The sequence below is a fragment of the Desmodus rotundus genome, chromosome 1, assembly GCF_022682495.2.
Source record: "Desmodus rotundus isolate HL8 chromosome 1, HLdesRot8A.1, whole genome shotgun sequence".
NCBI classification, from domain to species: domain Eukaryota; kingdom Metazoa; phylum Chordata; class Mammalia; order Chiroptera; family Phyllostomidae; genus Desmodus; species Desmodus rotundus.
Genome location: NC_071387.1, coordinates 97,368,535 through 97,392,508, shown reverse-complemented (window position 1 = coordinate 97,392,508; position 23,974 = coordinate 97,368,535). Strand labels below are relative to the sequence as shown.

General features: G+C 47.3%; 2 protein-coding genes across 11 annotated transcripts in view; one reads left to right on the top strand and one right to left on the bottom strand.

Annotated features, from left to right (window-relative positions):
* GTF3C1 (general transcription factor IIIC subunit 1) overlaps positions 1 to 15,334 on the bottom strand; it is a 74,003-nt gene extending 58,669 nt beyond the window's left edge. For all 3 annotated transcript variants that reach the window (XM_024560580.3, XM_045195322.2, XM_053927323.1), the window contains exons 1-6: positions 15,065 to 15,334; positions 12,061 to 12,270; positions 9,013 to 9,189; positions 7,775 to 7,918; positions 4,268 to 4,364; positions 365 to 488 (exon numbers count right to left, since the gene is read on the bottom strand). In XM_024560580.3, coding sequence (XP_024416348.2) covers positions 365 to 488; positions 4,268 to 4,364; positions 7,775 to 7,918; positions 9,013 to 9,189; positions 12,061 to 12,270; positions 15,065 to 15,285 — 973 coding nt within the window. In that variant the 5' untranslated portion in view covers positions 15,286 to 15,334. The remainder of the gene's footprint in view (positions 1 to 364; positions 489 to 4,267; positions 4,365 to 7,774; positions 7,919 to 9,012; positions 9,190 to 12,060; positions 12,271 to 15,064) is intronic.
* Positions 15,335 to 15,513: 179 nt separating this feature from the next.
* Positions 15,514 to 23,974, top strand: part of KATNIP (katanin interacting protein) — a 194,258-nt gene continuing 185,797 nt past the window's right edge. For 7 of the 8 annotated variants that reach the window (XM_045195336.2, XM_024560330.3, XM_045195335.2 and 4 more), the window contains exon 1: positions 15,527 to 15,569. In XM_045195336.2, the coding sequence (XP_045051271.2) occupies positions 15,563 to 15,569 (7 nt within the window). In that variant the 5' untranslated portion in view covers positions 15,527 to 15,562. Of the gene's footprint in view, positions 15,570 to 23,974 lie in introns of all 8 variants that reach the window. The other variant, XM_045195338.2, reaches the window with a different exon arrangement.

The following is a 23,974-nucleotide window of genomic DNA, read 5'->3' as shown; positions in this document are numbered from 1 at the left end:
AGTCTTAGCTTTGTCTTATATGTTAAAGTGGTGACACTGCCTAGGTGACGATGTCATGCACCACAGTGTACTTCAGTGGCTTAGTGCACAAAGGACAAGAAGGACTTCTTTGTACAACACGTATTTGAGGAACAGCCACATACACAGAGCTGTCTGCCAGAAGTCTGAATTTTTTCCATTTGACAAACATTTCCCGAGCACTTTTTACACAGAAGATCCTACATTATGCCCAGAGGAATAGAGCTGAAAAAGTGTGGGAAATCATCACATGGCAGGTGGACGTGATGGGAGAGATGGGCTGAAGCTCAGGAGGAGTAAAAGCCATCCACACAGCCCAGGGAAGAAAGGCCGGAACGGCCCTTACCTTTCTTTGTCTTACAAGGTCCACATTCAGGCTGAATCTCCTGTAAAGGAAGAGACACCACCTTTGCCAGACCAGCGTTCAGCATGTACTGGTACAGACGCTTAAACGTCCTTTCACACAGCCCCTGCCAACACAAAATTTAAAGCCACCGTCAGGTTCGAGCAAGGTGTCCGAAACTACTAAAGCAGCATGTAAACAAACCCAGTTCGAGACGCCAGTTAAGTGCCTATCCTGAATGAGAACACGCTGGCGTGTTCGCGAGGAGAGACTGCAAAGCTCCATGGCCACGGGACAAAACAGGTCCAGGGCAGTGTACTACCAATTCCAGCCTTTGACTACAGAGCGGGAGGGGGTTTTCCTCAAGAAATTCTGGGAGGTTACATAGGGGTGAGCGTGAGGCAGAGGGAGGTAGAGAAAGGAGACTTTTCACCGTATAACTTTTCATATTGTTTTGACTTTAACCAAGTGAGTGTATTAATTATTAATACACATACATACCCCTCCCACAGGCAGTGGAGCAAATAGGAAAAATATTTAAAAACTTAAAAAAATTTGTCTATCTGTGCGGTGTCACCATTCACCCCTCACTCGTATTTTTTGCAATGGGATAGATACAACCAAAATGACCGGAAGTGCATTTGAACGGCAGGCACTGCCAACGCCCAGCCTCCGGTACTGGCCAAGTTTTTTATGATGTATGTCATTTATGTCATTTACCTGCCAACATCGAAAAGTGAAAGATTTTATATAAAAACCCACAGTGTTGCTTCTCTTGAAAAATAAGACCTGGCCAGAAATCTTAGGACAGCTTCGTGGCAGCCGTCAGCGGGAGCGGAGGACAGCTCTCCGTGCAGAGGGGCACGCCATTCTCCACGCGCCAGCACCTTCACGCTCCCGGGAGGCTCTTGCACAGGGAGGCTGAAGGTCGGTTTCCACTGATCACCATTCTCGTGCTGCTTTTCTCTTGCGACGGTTAAGAGGAAAATTAAGTATTTCTTGAACCCATGCTGATTCCAAGCCGTACTTCTCCACTTCTCCACCTGACCTATTCCACTCATTTACATCGCCCTCCTTGCCACCACCGGCATTTGGTTTTGCAACCCCGGAATAGTGAGGCACGTCACCGCTGCTTTAAGTTATGGACTGAACGACGGGAAGCACTCGCGACTAAGAGTTGGGAGTCTTCCAGGTTTCCTCTTACACTCTAGTGGGGAGGGAGGGAACCGACGTCTGTGGGCTGCCGCTGCCGCATATGTGAGACCAGCTTTCAGACTAGCCACCTCTGTAGCTGTTGGGTGGCAGGACATATGGCTACCAAAGAAATACGGACGACTCACATATGGCACATTCAAACCCACTGGCTTGGAAATGGCATGTGTCGTTAATCTAGCTGTGCCTCTGGCATCGTGGAAAGACCCTTCAGAAACTCATCCATCAAACCCCAGCCCTTAACATATGGTCTGAGGCCTGGCCCACACCAGGCGAGAGGGGATGATGCAGTCCTGCGTGCTGGGGGCTGCCACAAGGGACTCACACTATCTGCCCAGCAAGAAGAGAAAGAAGCAATAGGAGCCTCCCTGCCACCCCTCCCAAAGTTAGCATCTGTAGTCCCGTCACCAACCTCATCTACAGGCTAAGTATTCACTGAATCCTGTGACCTCTATTTCCAGTTGCCAAGTGAATGTCCCGTAAGATCCTCATAGTCAGTGAATCCAGAAATCAAACTTGTTGTCTATCGCATCTTCACTCAGGCTCGTTCCCCTCTCTGTACTCGACTTTGTTCATAGATCACTTACTATATTTACTGAGCCTTTACTGTGGGCCAGGCACTCTCCTTACGGTGGGGGGCTCTGCAGTGAAGATGGGGTCCCTGGCCTCATGATCTGGCCCTCAAGCTCCAGCCTACTTCTGTAGGCGGTGCCCACCCGTGCCAGACAAGACTCCTCCAGTCAGCTCTGTATCCTGGCTTCGGAACTCACCAAGTCCTGGTGCTGTCACCTCCAAAATGACTCCAAAACATTTCCAGCCAGTCACCTACCCGGCCTGGGGCAACAGCATCTACCTTGTACCCCCACTCCCAATCTCTTCTCTCTACCAGTTCATTTCCCGAACACTCTTCTCTTCTGGTAACTCATCCACTTCTAAACTGCCGCCAGTACCTTATCCCAAGTCCTCCGCCTGGCACTTAAGACCTTTCCTATGTGGCCCCAACCTTCCCTTCCAGCCAACTTCCAAAAAAAGGCCCAAAGCCCCCCACAGCTCCACACCTTTGTTCAAGCCATCCCCCTCACCCGAAACGCCATCTCTCCTCTGTCTAGTCGGGAACACTTAATTTTCACTTGCTGTACAAAGCTTCTCCCAGCTCTCTGAAGGAAGCCTCGCTCCCTTCTCGGAGCTCAGGCCTAACTTCCTCAGCAGCACTCTAGCCTCAGTGCCGCTCGCTTCCGCCTCCAGTTAGACCGCTCGGTGACAGCAGGAGACTTGCCATCCGCACACGTTTTTCATCTTCTCAGCGTAGAACATGGTTCTGACTCAAAGCAAGCGCTCACCACAGTTCTTGTTCGGTGAAGCAATGAAACAGTGTCCGCCAGCAGGGAACTCTCGTTGCTTAGACAGTCCACAGGGCTGATCTGGCACAGCCCAGCCCGGTCTCCCCACCCCCGAGGGACCCCCTACGGCAGGTCTCAGCCTCCGCTGTCTGCACGGGCAGACAAGAAATATAAAGAACAAAGTAGGCAGATATCTGTTCATTAAGCACATAGGAATTTTCTTCATTTCTATTAAGGTCTCCTAAGAAGAGGCCTTAAAAGTCTTCCTTTTATTTTCCTACTCTTGCTAGAGACTCAGATACAGAAATGTTTGTCTCCTGCCAGGCACAGCAGCGCACCGCACACGGGAGGACAAACGGCACTGACCACCTCCGTGTCCGAGGTGGGAGCTGACCAGTGCACAGCTGGCTCCGGCTAGGCGTCGTCGTGGGAGACTGAGGGCCCAGGCTCGTCAGAGCTCCTGATATTTCCAGTGAAGCCGGAAACCTAGATCTCATAGGTGAAATCTCAATTTTTAAAAAATGCTAGGTTACATGTATTTTTAACAATGTACAGGCCAAATCTGACCCACACACCTCGGTTTGGAGTCTCTGCTTTAAAGAGAGCTGGGCATGCAATGAGCTAGCAACAGGGAGCAGGCCCCGCCCTTCTGAGCAATGACAGCGGAAACCAGAGCTTCCCTGATGCAGCACAAGGCGAGCAGAGTGCCCTCCGTCTATAATCGGACTCTCAACCGTGTTCCTTTGGGGACAGATCCCCGTTGACCCAAAATCTTGACTTTAAATTTTAAGTTTCAAGTTCTGGTTAACCTGTAAGGCAGTTTTGTTTTTCTCTCATTTCTAATGTTGGCTTTTTCTTAACTGCCACTGAAGACTGTCCAAATCGGCCTGGAAGCAGCAGCACCTCCTGCTCTCTCCCTCTCATTCTCACTTCAGCCTTGCCTCCCTTCGTGGGCTCAAAGACAAGGCAGGTCGGTGACTGCCTTCCTGCCCATGTCAGCTCACCTCCTTCTTAGCAGAGTCACTGTTACGTCAATACAAAGCCACAAACAGAATTACAAGCTTAATGATGAAAGTAACTCCACATACCCAGATTTACCACTCCATATGAACTTTTATAGCTGGTCTTGGAGCAAACCCCAGGGGAAATGGAAGTCAGTCAAGAGAAAGAAGGGTTTGAGTTAAGGACTGAGCAACTTCTTGTTCTATAAAACAAAGGAAAGCCCCACTTGTTTCATGGTTAGCGAGAGTCAAGTCCATAGCAGGGCTTTTGACGGCAATTCATTCAATTCACATTTGACAAAGTCTTCACGCGGTCAGCACAGCCTGCACACAGGAAGCCCCAGGCAGCTCACCAGTTCCTCCCGCAGCTTTCCTAGCGTCTCTATCTGGTTACTCCGCGCGCTCAGCACCACCGAAAGCTTCTCCATGAGGATGTCGTATTTGCTCCTCCTGTGAGAAACACAAACGGTTCATTTTTTTCAGACCTATTGCTAGAGACTGCCTATTTTCCAAGGCAAGATTTCCAGCCCCACTCGTGAACACTGTGGCAGGAGAGGCTGGGGCTCTGAGCAGCTCAGTCCTACGGCCAGGGGCCCCTAACGAGTGGCGGTGTGCAGACTAGACTCTCTGGCTGAAGCTTTACTGAAATGATTCTTTAAAATGCATTAATTTTGACAATCCCTTAAAGTTTAGATGGACATTTCCTTATCAATCACTTGGTGAGGAAGGACAAGGTTTATCTCATACAGAACACTAGTAAGTTAATAAGCTTTCCTAAGACTCAGGCTCATGATGTGAACCTTGGTTGCCTGCCTCAAATCCAGTGCTCTCTTCCAGGGGTCACAACGCCACTCTGATTCTGAAGGCCTGGTTTCTACTCCTGACTTCACTAGACTGATGGACCCCTCCTTACGTTGCATTGTTATTCTGAAGTGAATGTTACAAAAAATGCTCCCAAGCCAAGGGCCACCAAAAGAAGCTACTGTTCAAGAGAGAAGGGCTCCTCACTGTGTGTGCCTGGGGAAGGCTGGGGGAGGGGTGCAGAGAGGAGCCTTGTAGCCAGCGCAGCTGGGGAAGGAGAACTTGGGTTTAACTGCCCGCAGGCCTAGGGGCAGGGAGGGCTTCTGTGTGGGATCCAGAGACTGCACCCACTTCTCCATTTTTACTGCCTCTCAAGGAGTGAAAGACTAAATGCACAGACAGCTATTTACTGCACAGGAACTACTACAAGCAGTATGCGGTGGCCATTACACAGAAGAGCAAAGTGCTTCAGAGAGGCCAGGTGACTTTGCTTAAGTGAGGCGCAAAGATTTAAATACAGATTTTGACTTAGTCCATTGTTTTCCCTTCTACTCACAGCCGCCACCCTATGTTCTTTGTGGGTCACAGGCTACACACCAGTTATGAGTTTGGTGATTAAGGCATTTAACCAGTAGACAGTATGACTAAATAATTAAAATACAAATTATCAAAGTATAATTCTCTCTAACATATTATGAGGGGGGACCCCCAAAAACCAGTTATTTACTAGAAGGTGGGCCCATTGTAGTACAGGGTTCCTTTGCTAGGTGTTCTAGAAACCCATCTATGTCAGTGTACCAGCTGGTGGTGTTGTGAGAGGCTGTGTTTGGCTTCAGTGAATTTTTTTTTTAAGCCTCTTTCAGCGCATTTGCTCATTATATTATGGATGATTTATTGGGTTGGCCAAAAAGTCCATTTAGTTTTTTTCTGTAAAATAAAAGATACATTTTTCATTTTCACCAATAACTTTATATTTGAATATTTTGTGTATGCCAGCTCTCTCCTGCATGATATAACATTGATTGCTCTCAATTAACGTCTCAATTTGATCACGATCAACTTCGACCGGTCTACCCAACCATGGAGCACCGTCCAGTGAAAAACCTCCAGCATGAAACTTGGCATCCCACTTTGGACTTGTCTGATCAGTTACAACACCTTCTCCACACACTGCACAAATCTGTTTTTGCGTTTCAATTAAGTTTTTGCCTTTCTTGAAATAATAAAGCATAATATGTTAAGAGTGTGGGGTATTTTCTTCCATCTTCAATGTTAAAATGGCTACATAAAAATTCACCAATTTTGATAAGTTTTTTTAAATGTACACTGATATAACAGCTGTCACACTATAATCTAACAAAATAGTTTCAAATGAAGTTGAAGACAACTAAGTGCTAAGGAGCCATCATACGGAAAAAACTAAACAAACTTTTTGGCCAACCCAATAGGAGTACACCTGCCCACACGGCACTTAGTGTTCAGCAGTTTTTGACCCAAAATGGAATGACCCCTGTACCCCACCCTCCCCATTCACCCAGTCTCGCCCTGAGTGACTTTTTTGTTTGTTTGTTTCCCCGGATGAAAAAAATTCCTCAAAGGGAAAGGTTTTGCTGATGTGGAAGAGGTGAGACAAAAAACGGCAGAAGCACTAAAAGGCATCAGAATCGAGGAGTTCAAAACTGTTTTGAGAAGTGGAAAAAAATCTCAATAAGTGTATTACATCAAAAGGAGGGCACTTTAAAGGTGAATGAAGTTTAAACATGTAAGAATAAATACACAATTTTTTAAATAAATAATTCTGTTTTGGGGGGGCATTTCCCCTTGTATTTCTAAAACACAGATCTGAAGACAAATTCAGAGTGGCACTTTCACTCCTGGAAACCCCTAGTCAATAGTCAGCCTACACAGGCACATCAAGCATTCCTCTGGGCCGATCTCCGTGCTATGCAGTGGGTACCGCAATCTTTAAAACTTACACGAAATCCTGAGTGTTTACCCTCCTCCCTCCTCCCCTTTCGGAGGGTGTGCCTGGCCACTGGGTAGAGGGCAAAGCCTCTGTCATTTGCGGAGGACAGAATCACAGAGTCGGTCCCTGTGGTCCAGGGAAAGGGCCTGCCCATTGCCTCACTGGACACTGCCCACCTCCAGCATGGAGAACTGGCGACCAGGCACTGGGGCTCACAGCTGACTCTCCCAAGGGCACGCATTCTAGGCTCTGTACCACCCTGGTCTCTGCCCCCCCACAAAGGAGGGCATGGGGTGATGCAGTACAGACCGAGACCTCTCTGCAGTGCGGTGGAACATTTCTTCCCCCATTCCTGCGTCTGGCAATTAGTCACCCCAACAGGGAGGATTTAAGAGTCAGAGACTTGCCCTAACCTGTGTGGCTCAGTTGGTTGGGCATCATCCTGCAAAGTGAAAGGCCACTGGTTCAATTCCTGGCCAGGGCACTTGCCTGGGTTGCGGGTTTGGTTCCCTGGTGAGGGTGCATAGGAGAGGCAACTGATTGAGATATTTCTCTCCCTTTCTCCCTCCCTTCCCCTCTCTCTAAAAAATAAATAGATAAATAAATATTTAAGAGTCAGAGAGACTCCCTCCCAGAGACTCCCTGGTTCTCAAGATGGGAATTTTTTTTATCAGCTTGATGTACTGACTATGATTCCCACATAGATGGCAACATAATGTAATTATTTAGTAGAACCTCACCGTCTCATCCACACAGGCTGATTACTGCGGTTACACGTTGTAAAAATGTGACCACGTTAAACTGATATAGTTCCCCCTCAACTCTGCCATCATAGCAAATCAAATTTAGCTTACTTTTATTTTTACATTCCCCAAAACACCACCAAAATATGAGTAGTCCCTACTGCTGGGTTGTGGGGTTATTCTTTTCTGTATAACTTCCAGGTTTTCTAAATGAGCACGACTTCCTTCTTCATATTCAGAAATAAAGAACAGATATCTTTTTAAAAAGCTGAAGTAGTTTTCTGATTTGGCCTCTGACTTTTAACGGCTGCAATACAGACATGGCGGTGTTCTGGCCTCATAACACTCACCTGTCCACGTGAAACCTGTTCAGGAGGAGGAGGATCGAGTGCTGCTGGGCTCCGGTGGGCAACCGGATCACGTGGGACTGCATGGTGATGAGCCCGTTTTTGTTCAGGATCTTCCTGTGGTAGTGGAGCTTCCCTGCGTCAACCCTGGGGGAGAGGGTGAGTGTCATTTCGCTGTGTTGGCTGCTTTCCTCCACCAGCCCGGACATAAACCAGGGATACACACCTCCTGTCCAGACAACCTGAGAGAACGGTCGGTACGAAACAATGGCCTTGGAAAGAACAGCCATGGCTCAGCCCAGGAGCAGGACCCAGGCCTCCAGGAGAAGCAGGTGGGGAGATGGGCGTGGAGGCCTGGGCAAATAGAGCGGGAAGGGATGGCCGGGAGACTGATCAACTATAAGGAGACAGTCAAACATGGCCAGTAACTAGGGTGACCATATATCCTGGTTTGCCGGACAGCCCCACTTTATGCCCACATCCTCGGCTCCCTTCTGGTCAGCTCTACCTTCCACTCTCAATGTCTGTCTCAATAAATTATACGGGTTTCACCCCAGGGTTTCTTCAAAAAGAAAGCATTGTGCCCTGACTGGTGTGGCTCAGTTGGTTGGGCATCATCCTGCAAAGTATATGTTCGCCGGTTCGATTCCCAGTCAGGGCATGGGCCTGGGTTGTGGGTCTGGTCCCCAGTTAGGGTGTGTGTGAGAGGCAATTGATTGATGTTTCTCTCTCACAGTGATGCTTCTCTCTCTCTCTTTCTCCCTCCCTTCCCCTCTTCTAGAAATAAATACAACCTTTAAAAGAGGAAAGAAAAGAAAGCACTACGAAGAAAGCGTCCATCGTGATTTAGGGCCTGCCGAGATGACAAGGATGAGAGGACCAGGGAAGACAAGTCAGCAGGCTGCCGCCTAGACGTGGCGCAGCGATGAGTGAGCCCTATCGTTTAAAGCGGAGAAGCAAATTAGCCCCTACTTCAGTGACTTTCATTCACTCATGGCACACATAAACGAATTACTAAAATTCAGTGGTCCACCAAACGATATATATTTTATGCTGGTCTGACAAAAAAAAAAATAGGAATAATTTTGATTCATCCACACCAGACAACTACTGTTGGGCTGGATGTTGTCGTTTTTTAATTTGATGATCTAAGGGAAAGCGGTCAGTGCCCCTGGCTAAGGAGGCCGGTACTGCCCGCTGTCAAAATCCTGGTGGCACGCCGGCTGAAATCACTGTCTTACTTGAAAGCGGTGCTGTGCAGGTCTCGCTGGAGCTCCCCCTGCCACCGGGACCGGCCTAATCGCTCCAAGATGCAGTAGGAGAAGTCGGGGAGTTTCAGGTCAGGGTCCCCCTCCAAGCCTATCAAGGCCCTGTAACGCATGTCCTGGGAGGCAACGATGATCAGTTTCTTCCCCCACCTGCAAATCAGAAACAGCCACAAGAATAATTCATGATTTTATGAAAATCAAAGCACGAAAAAGCAGAACCTTGGAGAACCATCATTTTCTGCTGCTCCTTCGAGGTTCACAATCCCCGAGTTAAGCTGGTTTCAGTCTTAGGACTAATGCGTGGTGCTGAGGGTGGGCAGGGCCGGTGGCGTCATCGCTTCTTGTTTAAAGTCCTCCTAGGCCGTGCCAGGCACTCAGACCTGAACTGCAACGCCCCACCAGGGCCCGGAATGTCCTGCACACCCCCCAGGGCTCTGCCCCCAAGCCCCCTCGAGTGGCCCTGCTGGTTCTGAAACAAGCTGTTTCCTCCTCCTGGCTGCTCTTTTCCAGGGTCTCTAAGTGACTAAAGTGACTGATTCCTTCTCGTCACTCAGGTCACTGCTCAGATGTCAACTTCTCAGGCCTTCCCCAAAATGGTAACCAGAGTACACCCCCCACCTCTGACCATCATTTCCGTATCCTTCACAGCACCTAGCACTCTTGGAAATGGATGGATGAGGATATATACACAACAGTCCTGTTTGTCTCCCCTTCTTCAAACAGAAGCTCCGTAAGAGGGTGCACGCTGTCGACTTGTCCACCAGGACATCCTCACAGCCTAGAATGATTTTGGTACGCAGAAAAAGCTCTGTAAATATTTGTTAAGTGAATGAACTAGCCTATTGAACTAGACAGATAAAGTGAACTTCAGAGTCAGAAACACTGAACTGTGTGATCAGTGGACTTGCTGTGGTCTGATAAGACCAGACCTTGGACAAATCATTGGTTTCCCCACTGACTTGGTGAGTACAAAACGCTGTAAAAGAGGCCAAGAATGCTACCTAGCAAGGCACTGAGGTACCTTGGCTGAGAGCACTGATTTCTCTGCAGGGGCCTGACAGGCCCCATCATGGTGCCTCCTCTGCTAACATAGATGCGTGTCTTAGGCAGACTGGCCCCCTCCACTCACACACTCTTGGGGTCTACGCTCTGCATGCAGAGATCCCCCCACTCACTCACTCCTTGGCATTGAGATACACCCAATTGGAGAAGCTCCCTTTCCTGGGTGAATGAGTCACCATGGTCCATACATAAGGTGACATGGGCTTGAGCCAACGTCTACTTGTCATGGCCTATTGTTTACAAAGCCTGACCGCAGGTCTGCCCGTAGTCACTTCACTGTCTGACTGTTCTGCTTTCTCCCACCCACTCACTTTTCCCACCCACTAGGCAAGAAGAGAGGAAAGAAGAGGTTAGCTGCACTTTAACTCAACTGTAGCTTCCTTCACATTATAAACTATAATTAGTCTCCTGCAGAGTTGTAGAAACTGCACAGCCCATTTTCAAAGAGATGTGGTTGTGAACACATGTGAAAGAGAGTTTGCATGTTGCAAACTTCGGCCCCATGCTCGCTGGCCTCAAAGCAGGCTCATGAAGTTAAATTGGGAGAAGTCAATTGGGAAAATAAAGTTTGAGAAGTGAGGAACTGATTTTCCGCTTTAAAAACGTACTCAGATTAGTTTGCTACCCTGTGTTATCAAATTCCACAGATTCCAATTAGCTGATGCAATGACTCCCGTTAAGCTCAATTCGCAGACTGCGGCCGCCATGTAGATTATCCAATACCAATGAAGCAGTGTGCAAACACAGCCAGGTGCACGGGGGTACCCCAGACCAGAATAAAGAAACCAAAGAGGAAAGAAAAAGAAGAGAAGGCAGGTTTGGGGTAAAGGGGTAGGGAGCAGGTTACTGAAACACCATGTGTGACACTTGAGGACTGGTGACTAGACAGAGCCACTGGGAGCAGCCAGCATTTAAGGGGTGAAAGCAAGTTGGGAGTCCACAAAGGAGCTGGTGGGATCAGCTAAAGGAATACAAAAACAAAACAGAGAAGGAAGCAGCGGGTGAAAAACCTGTAAAAGTCCCTAATGGTGTATAGGGGTCAAGAAGATCAAGAGCCTACCGGCATTCCAGGCTTGTTAATAGGAATCTTAGAGGATAAGATTTGGTGACGTGATAAAGACAGAAATCAGGACTATAGTGGGCAGGGAAGTGGAGTGGAGGGGAGGTGAAGAAGGAGAAAGAGTGAAGTGAATATAGCTGCTTCTTCCAAAAAACGTGGCTGCAGTCTCAGAAAGAAACAGAGCTACAGTTACAGGGGATCTGAGGTCAAGAGAAGGTCCTGCTGTAAGAGCGGCAAGCCACATTGATGTGTAGAGAAGAGAGCACCAGCAGGCAGGCAGGAACTGCAGGTAAAGGAGAGAGAGGAGCTAACTGGCAGGGGGAGGAAAGAGCATGAGCAATGGGAACTGGGCTGGGGGGTAGAGAAAAAGAGGAAGAAAAGCATCCCAATCACAGGGCCACGATTTTTCATCTTCTCTGAGATGAGGGATGAGGAAAGAAATGTGGAGAAGTCTGCAGTTGAGGAAGAAGGAGGAAGTTAGGAGACTTCACACTGGCAGCTTCTCCCAGTTCAGTAAAGTAGAGAGGGAGGTGGGAATGGAGGTGAATAGGGGTTGAGAAAATGAAGACTTAGATTAGTCACTCTGGGAAACTGGGGCCCCGAATGAAGACTCACAAAAGGACTGCTGGGCAGCACAGGGCCCAGCTTGGACAGGGAATGAAAGGCACCAATGAAAGGACAGCTGCCTGCTCTGCCCACCTGGGCTAGACTGTGAATACAAATGGAAAGACAGGCAGGCCCCCCTGAGCAAAGCTGGCCCAAACCCCACCCCAGTGCAGTACGGGGACGAGGCACTCTGACAGACACTGAGGCTGCAGACCAATTCGGGCACTCTGCTTACACCTCTGACTCCAACGTAGGAAGAGTCCCATGAGCTTCTGATGGTGCAAATCAGTTACCTTCCAAAGGCTTCCGCCATCGTACAACGGGGCTGCAAAGACTTAGTTCTGATGTCATTGGTAATGTTTTTCCTCTCCTTGAAGTACCGGCATGAGCCCTGGATGCCATCCTTATTCTCTAAGATCATATGAATGGGGTAGACATCCTCCAAAGGGACTGGGTCCCTCTTGGACTCCAAAATTCCAGTTTCCAAATCGATTTCTTCATACCTAAGGAGGAAAGCACAAATAGCAAGCCACAACTCAGCTTCAGAAATAATATGTGCTGGGTGCGTTGTGAGAACCTCCTGCGAGATCAGGGAGAGGAAGTGAGGTCACTCAGTCTTCCTGCCTTACAAATGCAAATCATCTTGACGAGCACTGTCCTCTGCCCCAGTAAATCCTAGACCTTTCTAGGATTCCCCAAATCTACTCCATGAGCTGAACGCTGGAACCTGAATCGCCACACTGACCCAAGTCAGGGCCTTTTGGCTTCCTTCCACATCTGGTGCCTCATCTCTAAACCACCAGGTCTGGACCTAATGATTCAAGGTTTTCCTCCTTTAAGTTGTCATCTTTCTTCTTGTTTTAGCGATCTCTTTAGTACTTTCATCCATTTTTACAGTTTCAATTATCACTTGCATGTTAACAATTCTCACCATTGAATCCTCAATACTATGTTCCCCCAAACATCGGTCCTGTCTTCACTTGTCTAACTAAACACCTCAAATCCAATGAAATCAAACCCAAAGTTACGACGGCCTCTCTCCACCTCCCATAAATCCCTCCTTGCCCTCCCTGGCACCACATTCTCCAAGTTGCCTCTTATCAACACCAGAGAGACATTTTTGACTTGTGTTTTTTCTTTTATCCAGCCAGCCAAGTCTGTCACGTTCTCCTTAGAAGTTTTGTTCACGTCCTGCACTAGTTGAAGCTACATCCCATCTACACTTTTCAGCGCTTTCCTCCTTGCCCTCTCTGTGGCCTCTGCACTATTTACCCTCCCATTCTCAAATCTCATTTTCCCCAGCTTCCAGGACACCACTCTGAGCTGCTGCCCTCTCCTCTCCAGCCACATCTTCCTAGTCTTCTGAAGGTTCCTAGTCCTCCAATCAGGCTTTAAATGCAGGCGTACCTCAGGGCCATGTCTTAAGGAATTCCACTATGCTCTCTCTCATGGATGATCCTAGCCAACAGCTCTAATTATCAGCCATATGGGATATGTCTAGCTTAGTCCCTCCCTCTGCCCTGCTTTCACTCCCTTGAAGCCAGATGTTTACTAAACAGAATCTCCACTTGCATAACTCAAAGGAATCTCAAACACAATGTGTCTCAGGGTACATTCAGCACCTTTCCCACTTCCCCCCAGACTCCAACACTGTGCTGCTCTTCTGTGCCCCTTCCCACGGTGACGGCACCAGTGTTCACCCAGGTGCACAAACATCAGGAAGTGAAGGGTATTGTCCTCAATTCCTACTTTTCCTTATACCCTACATCTAATCAGTCACCAAATCTCTTTCATTCGCCCTGGCTGGTGTGGCTCAGTGGATTGAGTGCCAGCCTGCAAACCAAAGGGTTACCGGTTCAATTCCCAGTCAGGGCATATGCCTGAGTTATGGGTCAGGTCCCCAGTGAGGGGCATGTGAGAGGCGGTAACTACACATTGATGTTTCTCTCCCTCCCCATCTATAAATAAATAAACAAATAAATAAATAATCTTAAGAAAAATCTTTTTTATTTTTCTGCCTCATGTCTTCATTTTATCTACCCTTCTCATTCTCCCCCTCACTAGAGTGAGCTAAACCAAAACTGGTTGTTTGTGATTAGATTACTACAAATCTCTCAATTTCACTCTTTGCCACTAATCTAACCCTCCCTTGAGAGGCTTCCAACTGTCCTTTTGATAAAGGATAAACTCTTCAAGTGGATGAAAAGACCATTGATTACCCTCCAGTCTCATTTGGTGAAGGACAAAGTGTGATCTGTTCCCAGACTTCCTGGATTCTAGTTCCCAGTTATGCCCTCACTACTAGATGATGTTGAACAAATCACTTAACCTCTCTGGGTGCCTCAATTTTCTCTGCAGGAAAATAGGGATAATAATACCTACTCCCGAAGTTTGTTGCCAAGATTAAATAACTTGCTATATTCCATGATCTTAGAACAGTCCCAGCTCGAAATAAGCATGTATTTGTGTCTACCATTCCTCGTTCCCTACCTCCAGTTCTACACGTCAACACACCTCATTCCTTTCCTTCAGGCTTTCACATTTGCTGTTCACTTTTCAGAACACTCTGGCAACTGGCCACCTAAATCAAAGTCTTGTTTTGGACAGGGTTACCTCTTGGAACCTCTCCTGTCCCTCACAATATGGCTTAAAGGCAAAGTCTCTGAAAACAGAGGCCTGGGTTCAAATCAACACATAGTCACTTATAATGTCCGTAACTCTGGACATATTTTTCTCTCTCTATGACTCGGTGTGCTTTTCTGCAAAATGGGGAAGATAGCAGCACTCACCTCATAGAATCACTGTGAGGATGAAATGAATTTAATCTCCTGAAGCTCCCAGAACAAGATCTTAGAATAGTATCAGGCACTCGATAAATTCTAGCTATTATTATTATTATTACTAAGCTTGTTGTTATGCGGATCTCTTCAGTCTCCAGTCTCGATCTGAACTGCCTCGCAACTCCAATCATATCCTCCACTTCAGAGAAATTACTCTCTGAAGCTCGAATAACATCCCCCCTTTCCTGCTCCCCATCACCCCAAACTTGCACACGGACATAATAGGACACCATCAGAAGACTCCCTAATACACCAGACCATGACTCCCAACTCGATCAGACGCCTAGGCCCTGCCAGGCATGAGGGACCCCAAATCAGCTTTACACAGCACCCCCATTAGACTCCGGGTTCTCCCACGGCTCCATTCCTTTCCCTCGCCTTCCTTCTGTCGGAACCTGGTCCTCTCCCGGGCTCTGAGCCTGCCCGCCCGCTCGCCCCTCAAGGCCAAGCCGCTGACCGGTCCTGGAGCTGGAGGTCGGGTCGCTCTCGAGGCTCCTCATAGAAGCTGATGCCTGGGTGCGTGGCAAGGGCCCTCCACAGAAACTCCTGCGTGTAGGGCTCCAAAGGGAGCGGGAAGGGCGGCACTCGGGTTTCCAGGCGGCTCCAGAGCGCGGGCAGACACAGGCCATCAAGCCCCTCCAGGGCCACCTCGTCCAACAACGACTCGAGCGCGTCCATTGCTACTCCACTTGGCAGGGCCCTGAGCGCCTGCGCACCAAGGCGTCAAGGGCCCCATCCACCGCGCCTGCGCACAAGGATCAGCAACACGGGAGGCGGTTCGGCCCCGGCAATTGAAAGAGTTCCAGAGCGTGTACGTGACGTCACACCCCTTGGGGGCGGGCTCAGTCCGTGAAGCTCCACCGCCATTGGTCCGGAAACCCGCAGTAACCAGGGGAACTGCAAACAGTACAGAGGCCGCTTCCGGTTTGAGCGCCCGGAACCACCGCCTCTAGGGATGGACGGTGAGTATTGGTGGGCTCCTCCGCCCCCTCCCGCATGCTCTGCAGGATTCTAAGCTACAAGCCCCTGGACCACCACTGCCCCACCCAATGTGATCTCCGGTCTGAGGCAAAGGAAGCCTTAGTGGTCCGGGATGGGGAGAAGAGGCTGGGGGTCGGGGGAGTGGTCAGTGTTCGGCTTGTGTCGAGCTGTGGTCGGTAGGAACCTCGTACCGGTTGGGGGCACAGTGAAGGGGTTTAGGTAGAGAAAGGAGAAGTAGACGTCTGAGGAGGGTCTTGTCTGTCTTAGGATGTGGACCTGTGGGATACGGGAGTTGGTATGGGGGTAAGCGTCATCATGGGGAGTGCAGTCGTAAGTTACTGGAAAACGGGACTTGGTAAGGAGAGTGGTGGAAGACTAGGGAATACTCTCTTCTGTGCTTAGATGTTAATAATTAGTACTGTTCAGTGCCAGGGACTCTGTTAGTGTTGTCAAGCAACACCTCGTGAACCTGCATAACAGCCCTGCCAGTTATCCCATGTTATCCCATGTTATGAATGAGGAAACTGAAGCTCAGAGAAGTTAAATAACTTGCCCCAAATCAGCCAGCCAGAAAGTGGCAGAGTGAGAAAGGAACCCAGACACTTTGTCTCTGGGTCTGAATGATGAAGTTTGAGATTTTGAAGGGTCTTCAGAGGCCCTTCATTCCAGAGAATACAAATGCAGATATCAGCAGGGAGAAGTCTAGTGGGCTGGTTTGGGCTGTGACTGAAAATCAATCCGTATGAAAGGGAAGCTTCTCACTCAACTCCAACCCATTATTTTCTTGGGGCACTTCTCAAAATACCACGAGGGTCAGCCAGTCCGAAGGCCATAGGCAAGCTGTGGGCCACCATTTAGGGGTCCCCGATTAGAATCAGGGAATTGACGACTGGGAGCAATGTAAACACAGGCTCCTCCGGGATCTCACTGTAGATGGGAAGGCTAATGTCTAGGGAGACTGGTAGAGCCTGTGCTAGAAGCCAGATCATTTTTCTCATTTTGCCACTGTCGCTTACTTCTGGGGAATTTGTTCCTTTGTGACATCTACTTAATTCAGTTTGGGTTTTTTTTTTTTTTTTTTAAACAGAATGTTATGTGCTTAGAAGACGCTTGCCCTTTGTACTTCAGAAGTACTTTGTTTGCCTCTTGTACTTCAGAGGTACTATAAGTATCATTTGCCAGATTACCCCGTGGAAAGGTCAATGTAATGCTGCCATAGAAAAACAATTCTCAAATCATTTTGGTCTCAGGATGCCTTTTCACTCTTACTTCAAAGGAGTTTTGTTTATGTATATTAATATCTATGATATCACATCAGAAATGAAAGCTGAGAAAAATCTTAAAACATTTATTCATTTAAAAAATAACAACCCATTATTTCTGAATATAAATAATGCTTTTAATTTAAACAGTTATACTCCCTCCCAAAATACTAGATGGAAAGGTGGCATTATTTTACATTTTCTCAAATTTCTTCCATGTCTGGTTTAATAGAAAATAGCTAGACTCTCATTTTGGTTTCAGCAACCAGACTCGTGCTGCTTTGTGGCTGATGCGTATGAAAAAAGTCAGGCCTCACATAGATAAACAGCTGGAACAGAGAACATTTTAGTTGCCTTTTCTGATAATTGTATATATTCTTCTTTGATACTATACCAAAACTTAGCAAGTTGTAATTGCCTGCAGGTCACTCTCAATGGGGCATCTGAAACCATATTGCTGAACTTTTGTGCTCTTGTTACATTGAAATCCACTGGTCGAGCTTGCTCTTCCATTGGACATTTTACCCATGCATGACTTCAGAATTTTGGCCTTGGTCATTTGGAAAATGTTACTTCACTGAGTTATGCAAATCTTCCAAGTGTTGATATTGGAAATTTCACTACCCAGTATCAGATGGCATATTATTACATCATATCAAAATATTATTCATTAATGTTACCACCTATCCATTTTTCCAAGAGTTTAAGTGTCGGGAAACTATTAAACCCAACGCAGTGGAAACAAGTTTTCTACATGTTTCCACTGGAAACATTGGATTTGATCATTGGCAACAAATGCTTTCAGTTGTTTCCTTGAAGGGAAAGGCTTACTTTCCTCTTTGAAAAAGTGTCTGCCAGACCACCCAGGTCTGAATGACTATAGTTTGTCTGTTCTTTCAAGTAAAAATCATGTTCTATAAATTATACAATATATCGCTAGTTCAGCTGGCAACTCAATCACACAGGTGTTTTCTGGGATCAGCCATTGTACTTAGGCTTGTAGCAGAAGTACTTTATCTGTCCAGCTCATTTTCTTTTTCACATAGAATATTTAAAAAATGTGTACTCATAGGTTGAGATTTAATAAAATTAATTTTACTCTTTCATCAGGACAGCCTTAAAATGATTTTTTTTTTTGTTTCATTGTGAGTACCTGGCAGTACAAAAAAAAAAAGAAAAAAAAAGACTACCAGTACAGTTTGGTGTCACTGCCTTGAAGCCACTCCGGCTGCAAGCGGTTTTACCTACTCTTTCTTCTGCATCGTCAGTGTAAATGATGAACACGGTGAAAAGGCCTTAGAATTGTGATGCAAGTAGTTCTGTTCTTGGGAGCCCCTCTTCCTCACAGGATCAGAGGAACACACTTTTAGAAACGTGGCTATTAACCGTTATCAAAAAGTCTGCTTATTCGGGTCTAATTTTCATCACCTCCACTGTCCTCAAGCATTGTTACGACCCAGTGGAGGAACCCATTCATTTTCAGATTGGTTACAAAAGGGAAACCTTTGTTGTCTTTAAGAAAGTATTTGCCTTAAGATTAGATTTATCATTCAAAGAATCCCTTTTGCCATTTCAATTTTTAAAACTTTGACTCATATACCGTTTTATAGGCACATATATCTGTTGGGTAATGTAATATACATTGATGAATTGTGATTGTCGCCAACTAGAAAAGCCAAGCCCAGCCTTACTAGAAAGGTGTTTACTTCTGAAAACCACCAAAGTTCAAATGACTACCACGTGCTCCCAAGCTGGGCTGTAGTGGCATTTAGTCTTCATGTCCAAGTCACTATAGCTCCTCACAGCGCCTTCCCCGGCCTGTTGGTTTTGGCTTTGGGCTTTGTGATGCAGTATGAGGTCCTGCAGTATGTGATGCTGATGGTCTTGGGGCCGGGTAGCTGCCCTGGATTTGAGTGTCAGCTGTGTCCTCTGACCTCTCTGAGCCACAGTTTTCCTGTCAGTAAAATGGAGATGATGATGAAGCTCACCTTGTTTTGTCTGGTAATCTGCTGGTGAATCCATCTTTGTGGATTCAAGGAGACTGTGCCTGAGTGCGGCGAGCCCAGGACCAGCCTGTATGTAAAAAGCGCTCCTCCGGGGCAGCTAATGCTGTCACTATGTGCAAACGGGCAGACTCCCTCCTCCCTGTCGGCAGAAGAGGGAGGCGGAATCTACTGAAGCCCTCTGTCAAAAAATAATCTTTGTAATTAGCTCACTCTTTGTGTAAAAGAAAAACCAATGTTTGACATTTTTTATTTTCATGAAGGTAGATTGGCAATGTGTGAGTCTCCTGCCTGCGAAAATGTTCACCTTTATGTTAAAATCAAATTTCCTCCAGTGTTTTTGAGATGAGATGGTTTAGAAAAAAATGTCTACTCAGTTTTTAAGGAACATAATTAGACAAAAGTTCAGCACATCAAAATAATTAGAAAGGATTTTAAAGCTGCTCATTTGCTTTTGCTCCCCACAGAGCAAATATTTAATGTTTCCCTGTTTATACTGTTCATTTGCTTAGCAAACTCTCTCAAGGAATTAATAATGCAAAGGTGAAATGTAGCCTCCCCTGTCTGAATAATCCCAAATACAAAACAGCTGAGAGATGAATCAGTAAGATTTTGTGGAAGGTGTGGTGTCAGCATGTTCTGTTCTTGCATGGTTTTTACCTGGGTTACCGATGATTTGTCTGTTTCTCCTTGACTTAAACTAAGCCAAGCAAAACAAACAACAAAATAAAGCAAGCGTTCAACAGGCAAAATAAATGTGGTCCATGTTCTCTTTTCCTTCCTTGGTTCTCATCCTTGAATCCGATTCATTTGGTGTCTCTTGACATTTTTTGGCTTGCGTTCCGCCCTGTGGTTAGCTCATAGGACCTAGCGCGCAAGGTTTCGCTTATTTTCCTGAGGGCATCCATTCAGTGACTTCGCGACATTTCAGTGCCTGGTGCGCTGGAATCCGGAGATTTCCGGATGAGTTCAGTTGAATGCAGGCGAAGGGTAAATGGGAGTTCATTATACTAGTCTCAAACTTTTCTGTAAAACTGATTTTTTCAACATACAAGTTAAAATTTTTTTTATCCTTAAAAAATAGAGATGTAGGAAATTTAAAAAGGATTTTTTTTTTATACCAGAGGTTACAAATTGGGAGGCTCTGGCTAAAATAGCCCACAGGCATATTTATTTGGCCCATAATGTTTGGTTCTTTAAATTTTTGAATTAGTTCTTAACAGTGAAAAATTAGGGGATTTCTCATAAGTATCTGATGATGGTGTTTTCTTTAAAGTACCAATACAGTGCTAACGCCGAGTTAGCCTTCCGCATGGCCTCAGTGCCCTTGCAGCTGGCGCGGGGTGGAACAGGGAGGCCGCCCCAGCTCATCGCAGCCCCCACCGGACTGGCTTCCCTCCTGGCATCGGGGCCTGCCTGGGCGCAGGCGTTTGCAGGTCCGATCCTGCTCTGGCGTCAACTGGGACAGTTTTGAAAATCCCTGTGGACTTCGTTTCTGCCGTGCTGCTGTATCAAACTAAGAGACAAGCAAGCTGTACTTGTCTCTTAGTTTTAACTGAAAAAAGGAGGGGGGTGGATATACAGTATTCTCTGCCCTTAAAAACTTCATAGTCTGATGAGAAAGCCAGACATAAACAGATACTACTGTCAACGTAAGCATTGTCCAAACCTGTAAGAATTTTTATGAGTTTATTTGGGCCAAAATGACAATTGCCAGGAAGCAAAACCTCAATGGATTGAGAAAATGCTCCAGAAAAATGGCAGTTTTGCACCTTATTTTATACATTACAACTGAAGGAGATGTAAATTGTTTACATGAAATCCATTGGTGGTTAGGGAGGCAGGGGAAAGCCAAGCTGGGGAGCCTCTGGGTTTGGATAGAAAGTGAAATGATGGACGCAAACTCCTTTTACACCTGCGGGTGCAGGATAGTTAACAGTCGGCATTAACACGGTAACAGTAACAACAAGGGGCTTTGTGGTCTCCGGCTGTGGTGCGGTGGCTGCTCTGAGGGGTCCTTAAAAAGGGAAATTACTTGTTATTCCAAAGGCTTGTTTGTCAGGTCTGCTGCCCTAGAGGCAAAAAGAGGACAGAGAGGTTTTGTTCAGGTGGAGGCTGACCTTTGTTAGGGAAAAATACTGCTTTAGGACATGATTACCTGTCATGCAGCGCTAATGAGTTTGAGGCCCCTTTTCATCAACGCTGCAATCCAACATAGACGTTCCTAGAAGATAACATTTGTAAAGGTCTTAGCCTTTCCCAAAGCACTCTGGCCTGCTGCCTGCTTTTGTAAATAAAGTTTTATTGGCACACAGCTACGCCCATTTGCCTACAGATACATACAAGCAGTCTATGGCTGTTTCCATGCGTCTGTAGTAGAGTTGACTAGTAGAGACCACATGGCCCGCAAAGCCAGAATATTTACTATCTGGCCCTTCACAGGACAAATGCTGACTCCTGCCATAGAGGATCTAATTCGATTCTTGAACTGGTTCAATGTGATACTCACTGTAATTGTGTCCAGTTTACACCACCCGGCTAGTAGGTAGCAGGGCCAGGACTCAGCCGAATGAAGTTTGCACTCTAGTATTCATCAAAGAGCCGTCTCAGCCCTCTCCCTGCCAGTGTGTGGCCCGGTCCTCACATCTGAAGAGTGAGTCTGCGGGGGAGGCCTGCCCTTCAGGCTACTGGAAGAATGAGCACAGTGTAAAAGGCACACCTCCTTTAGGGTCTGCCCCTGGCTGCTGCTGTATTTATAAGTAGGAAAGGGGTACAAGGAGCCATATGGTTGGTTAGAAGGAGCTTGGAGCTGTTCACGGTGCTTTTTATGTAAGTGCTTTTTTATGTAAGGATAAGAAAGTATCAATTGTCTTCAGTGCCACAGGACGGCCTGCTGATGGCCCGTGGGGTATGGGACAGCCTTACTATGGGGTAGTCTTAACAGTTGCTCTGTGGACAGAGCACATCTAACTGGGGGATTTTCCTGGGGAAGCTCTTCCCCTCCCTTGCCTCTCTCCCTTGGTTGGTCTGCTGGTCTCCAGCCCCATCTTTAAGTAGTCACCCACCCACTCTCATGCCCAGAGTTTTTATGCTGGGCTGAACTGTGTCTGTAGCTGTGTTTTCTCATCTTTAAAAATAGAGATTTCCCATAAAAACCTGGACTTTTTAGTCTCTGGATAAAATGGTGCTTTGGCCCCACCGGACCTGCCTTCTGTCACAGCCCTGGCTCTCGGCACTGAGCTGTGGCCGCCTCCTTGATAGCTGGCAGGTAATGGCAGTTCGACCTCTTCTGAGCGGTGGTGCCGGCCGTGCAGTGCTCGCTTTTTGCACTGGGAGTATGGCCTGGCGTTGCAGGCGTCTGAGATTTCAACCCCTGCCCAGGGCACCTTGGGCAGCGGGCCTTCTCTGGACCACACCATATTCTTTCCCAGCCCTCCGTCTTGCCAGCGCTGCTTCCCTGCCACCTGTGCCCTCCTTTCAAGTCACGTCCACCCTGTAGATGACAGGGACTGACCTCACCTGAAGAATTAGCTCCTCCTGCAGCGCGGGATTACGTAGCTCCTCACACATCGTGCTGTTGTTCCGTGGGCTCCATGCTTTTCTTCCTCTTGGAGGATAGATACCCACTCTTATTCCTCTGTGTGCCCAACACCAGACCCAAGGGCTGGTACAGGGCAATGTCCGTGAGTGTTTGCTGGGTTGACATGGTAAGGCAGGAAGGAGATGAACCAGTTTGTACTTGAGTGAATTGTTAGCTGGTCTCCATAGAGCAGACAGAGAAAAGGCCCTTACCACCAAGCCAGCAGGCCAAGTTTCCAGCGACTTGGCTGGGTCCTCTTCCTCCAGTGGACAGTATGGTTCCCTCAGGCACTGTCCTTTGGAGCAGTTCAGCCTAGTTCTAACAATGTGCCCTGTCCTAGCTACCTTTCCTATACCCGCCAGCCTTTTTGTTTATTCTGCTCTCTCTCCACTCACTCACATTCCTGTCCTCCCACTTCCCATCCCAGTGGTCACTGTCACTCTCACCTCTTGCTTCATTTTGGAATCTGATGCCACCTGGACCACCCTTAGCTGATGGATTCTCTGGAGACAGCCCCTGACTTAACATGTCCTTTGAGGACAGGAAAGTTATGGGTGAATGCAGCACCTGGCAGGAAGCTGGAGACCACAGACGTCTGGTCCCGACCATAGGACCCCTGCAGGCCCCACCACACTTCCCTAAAGTTTAAGTGAATTTGCAGTTCTTTCTGTGTGTGTTTCCTCTCCTAATTCTAAAACTAATTAGACACATTATACGAACCCACCTAAAATCACAAAGCTAGAGCTGGAATGGACTTGACTCCTAGGTCAGGATCCCGTTTTGGTGACTGATGTATTTCAGGGCCCTGCGGACCCCATGCAGGGGTCGCAAGTGAGGAGCCTGCAGGACACAGGCAGGGAACGTACATGACTGCAGTGGCCGGCGTTTATTCATTATGCAGCTCTATGGCAGATTACTTCAACACCTAGATACCCTTGGCGTACCTGGGAATATTCTTCACTTTTGCAAAGAAATCTGTTGTCTATAATTTATTTTTTTTAAGTTATTTATTTATTTATTTTTAGAGGGGAAGGGAGGGAGAAAGGGAGAGAAACATCAATGTGTGATTGCCTCTTGCATGCCCCCCACCACTGGGGAGCTGGCCCACAACCCAGCCATGTGCCCTGACTGGGAATCTAACCGGCAACCCTTTGATTCACAGGCCAGCACTCAATCCACTGAGCCACACCAGCCAGGGCTATAATTTCTTGAAACGTGTGTCATTCTTCGTCTCTCCATCGTCTGTAAAGTAGAGATAATAACTCTATCGTCCTCCTGGGGTTGTTGTGAGAATTAGCTGCGTTACTCGATGCAAAGGCCTGGCACACGATAAGTACATAGGTCAGTGTTAGCTGCATGATATGATGGTGGCGGTGGCGGTGGTCCTCACTTCTGCGGGAGACAGGGACACGAGCCGTCACTTTCATCTTCACTGTAGGGGAAAAATCCTCTCAATCTGTGCATAAATGGCAACTTGGACTTGCCCTCAGTGGCAGGGAGACACCGTGTGGGGGTGGGGAGCCAGAGAGCACCAGGCTCCT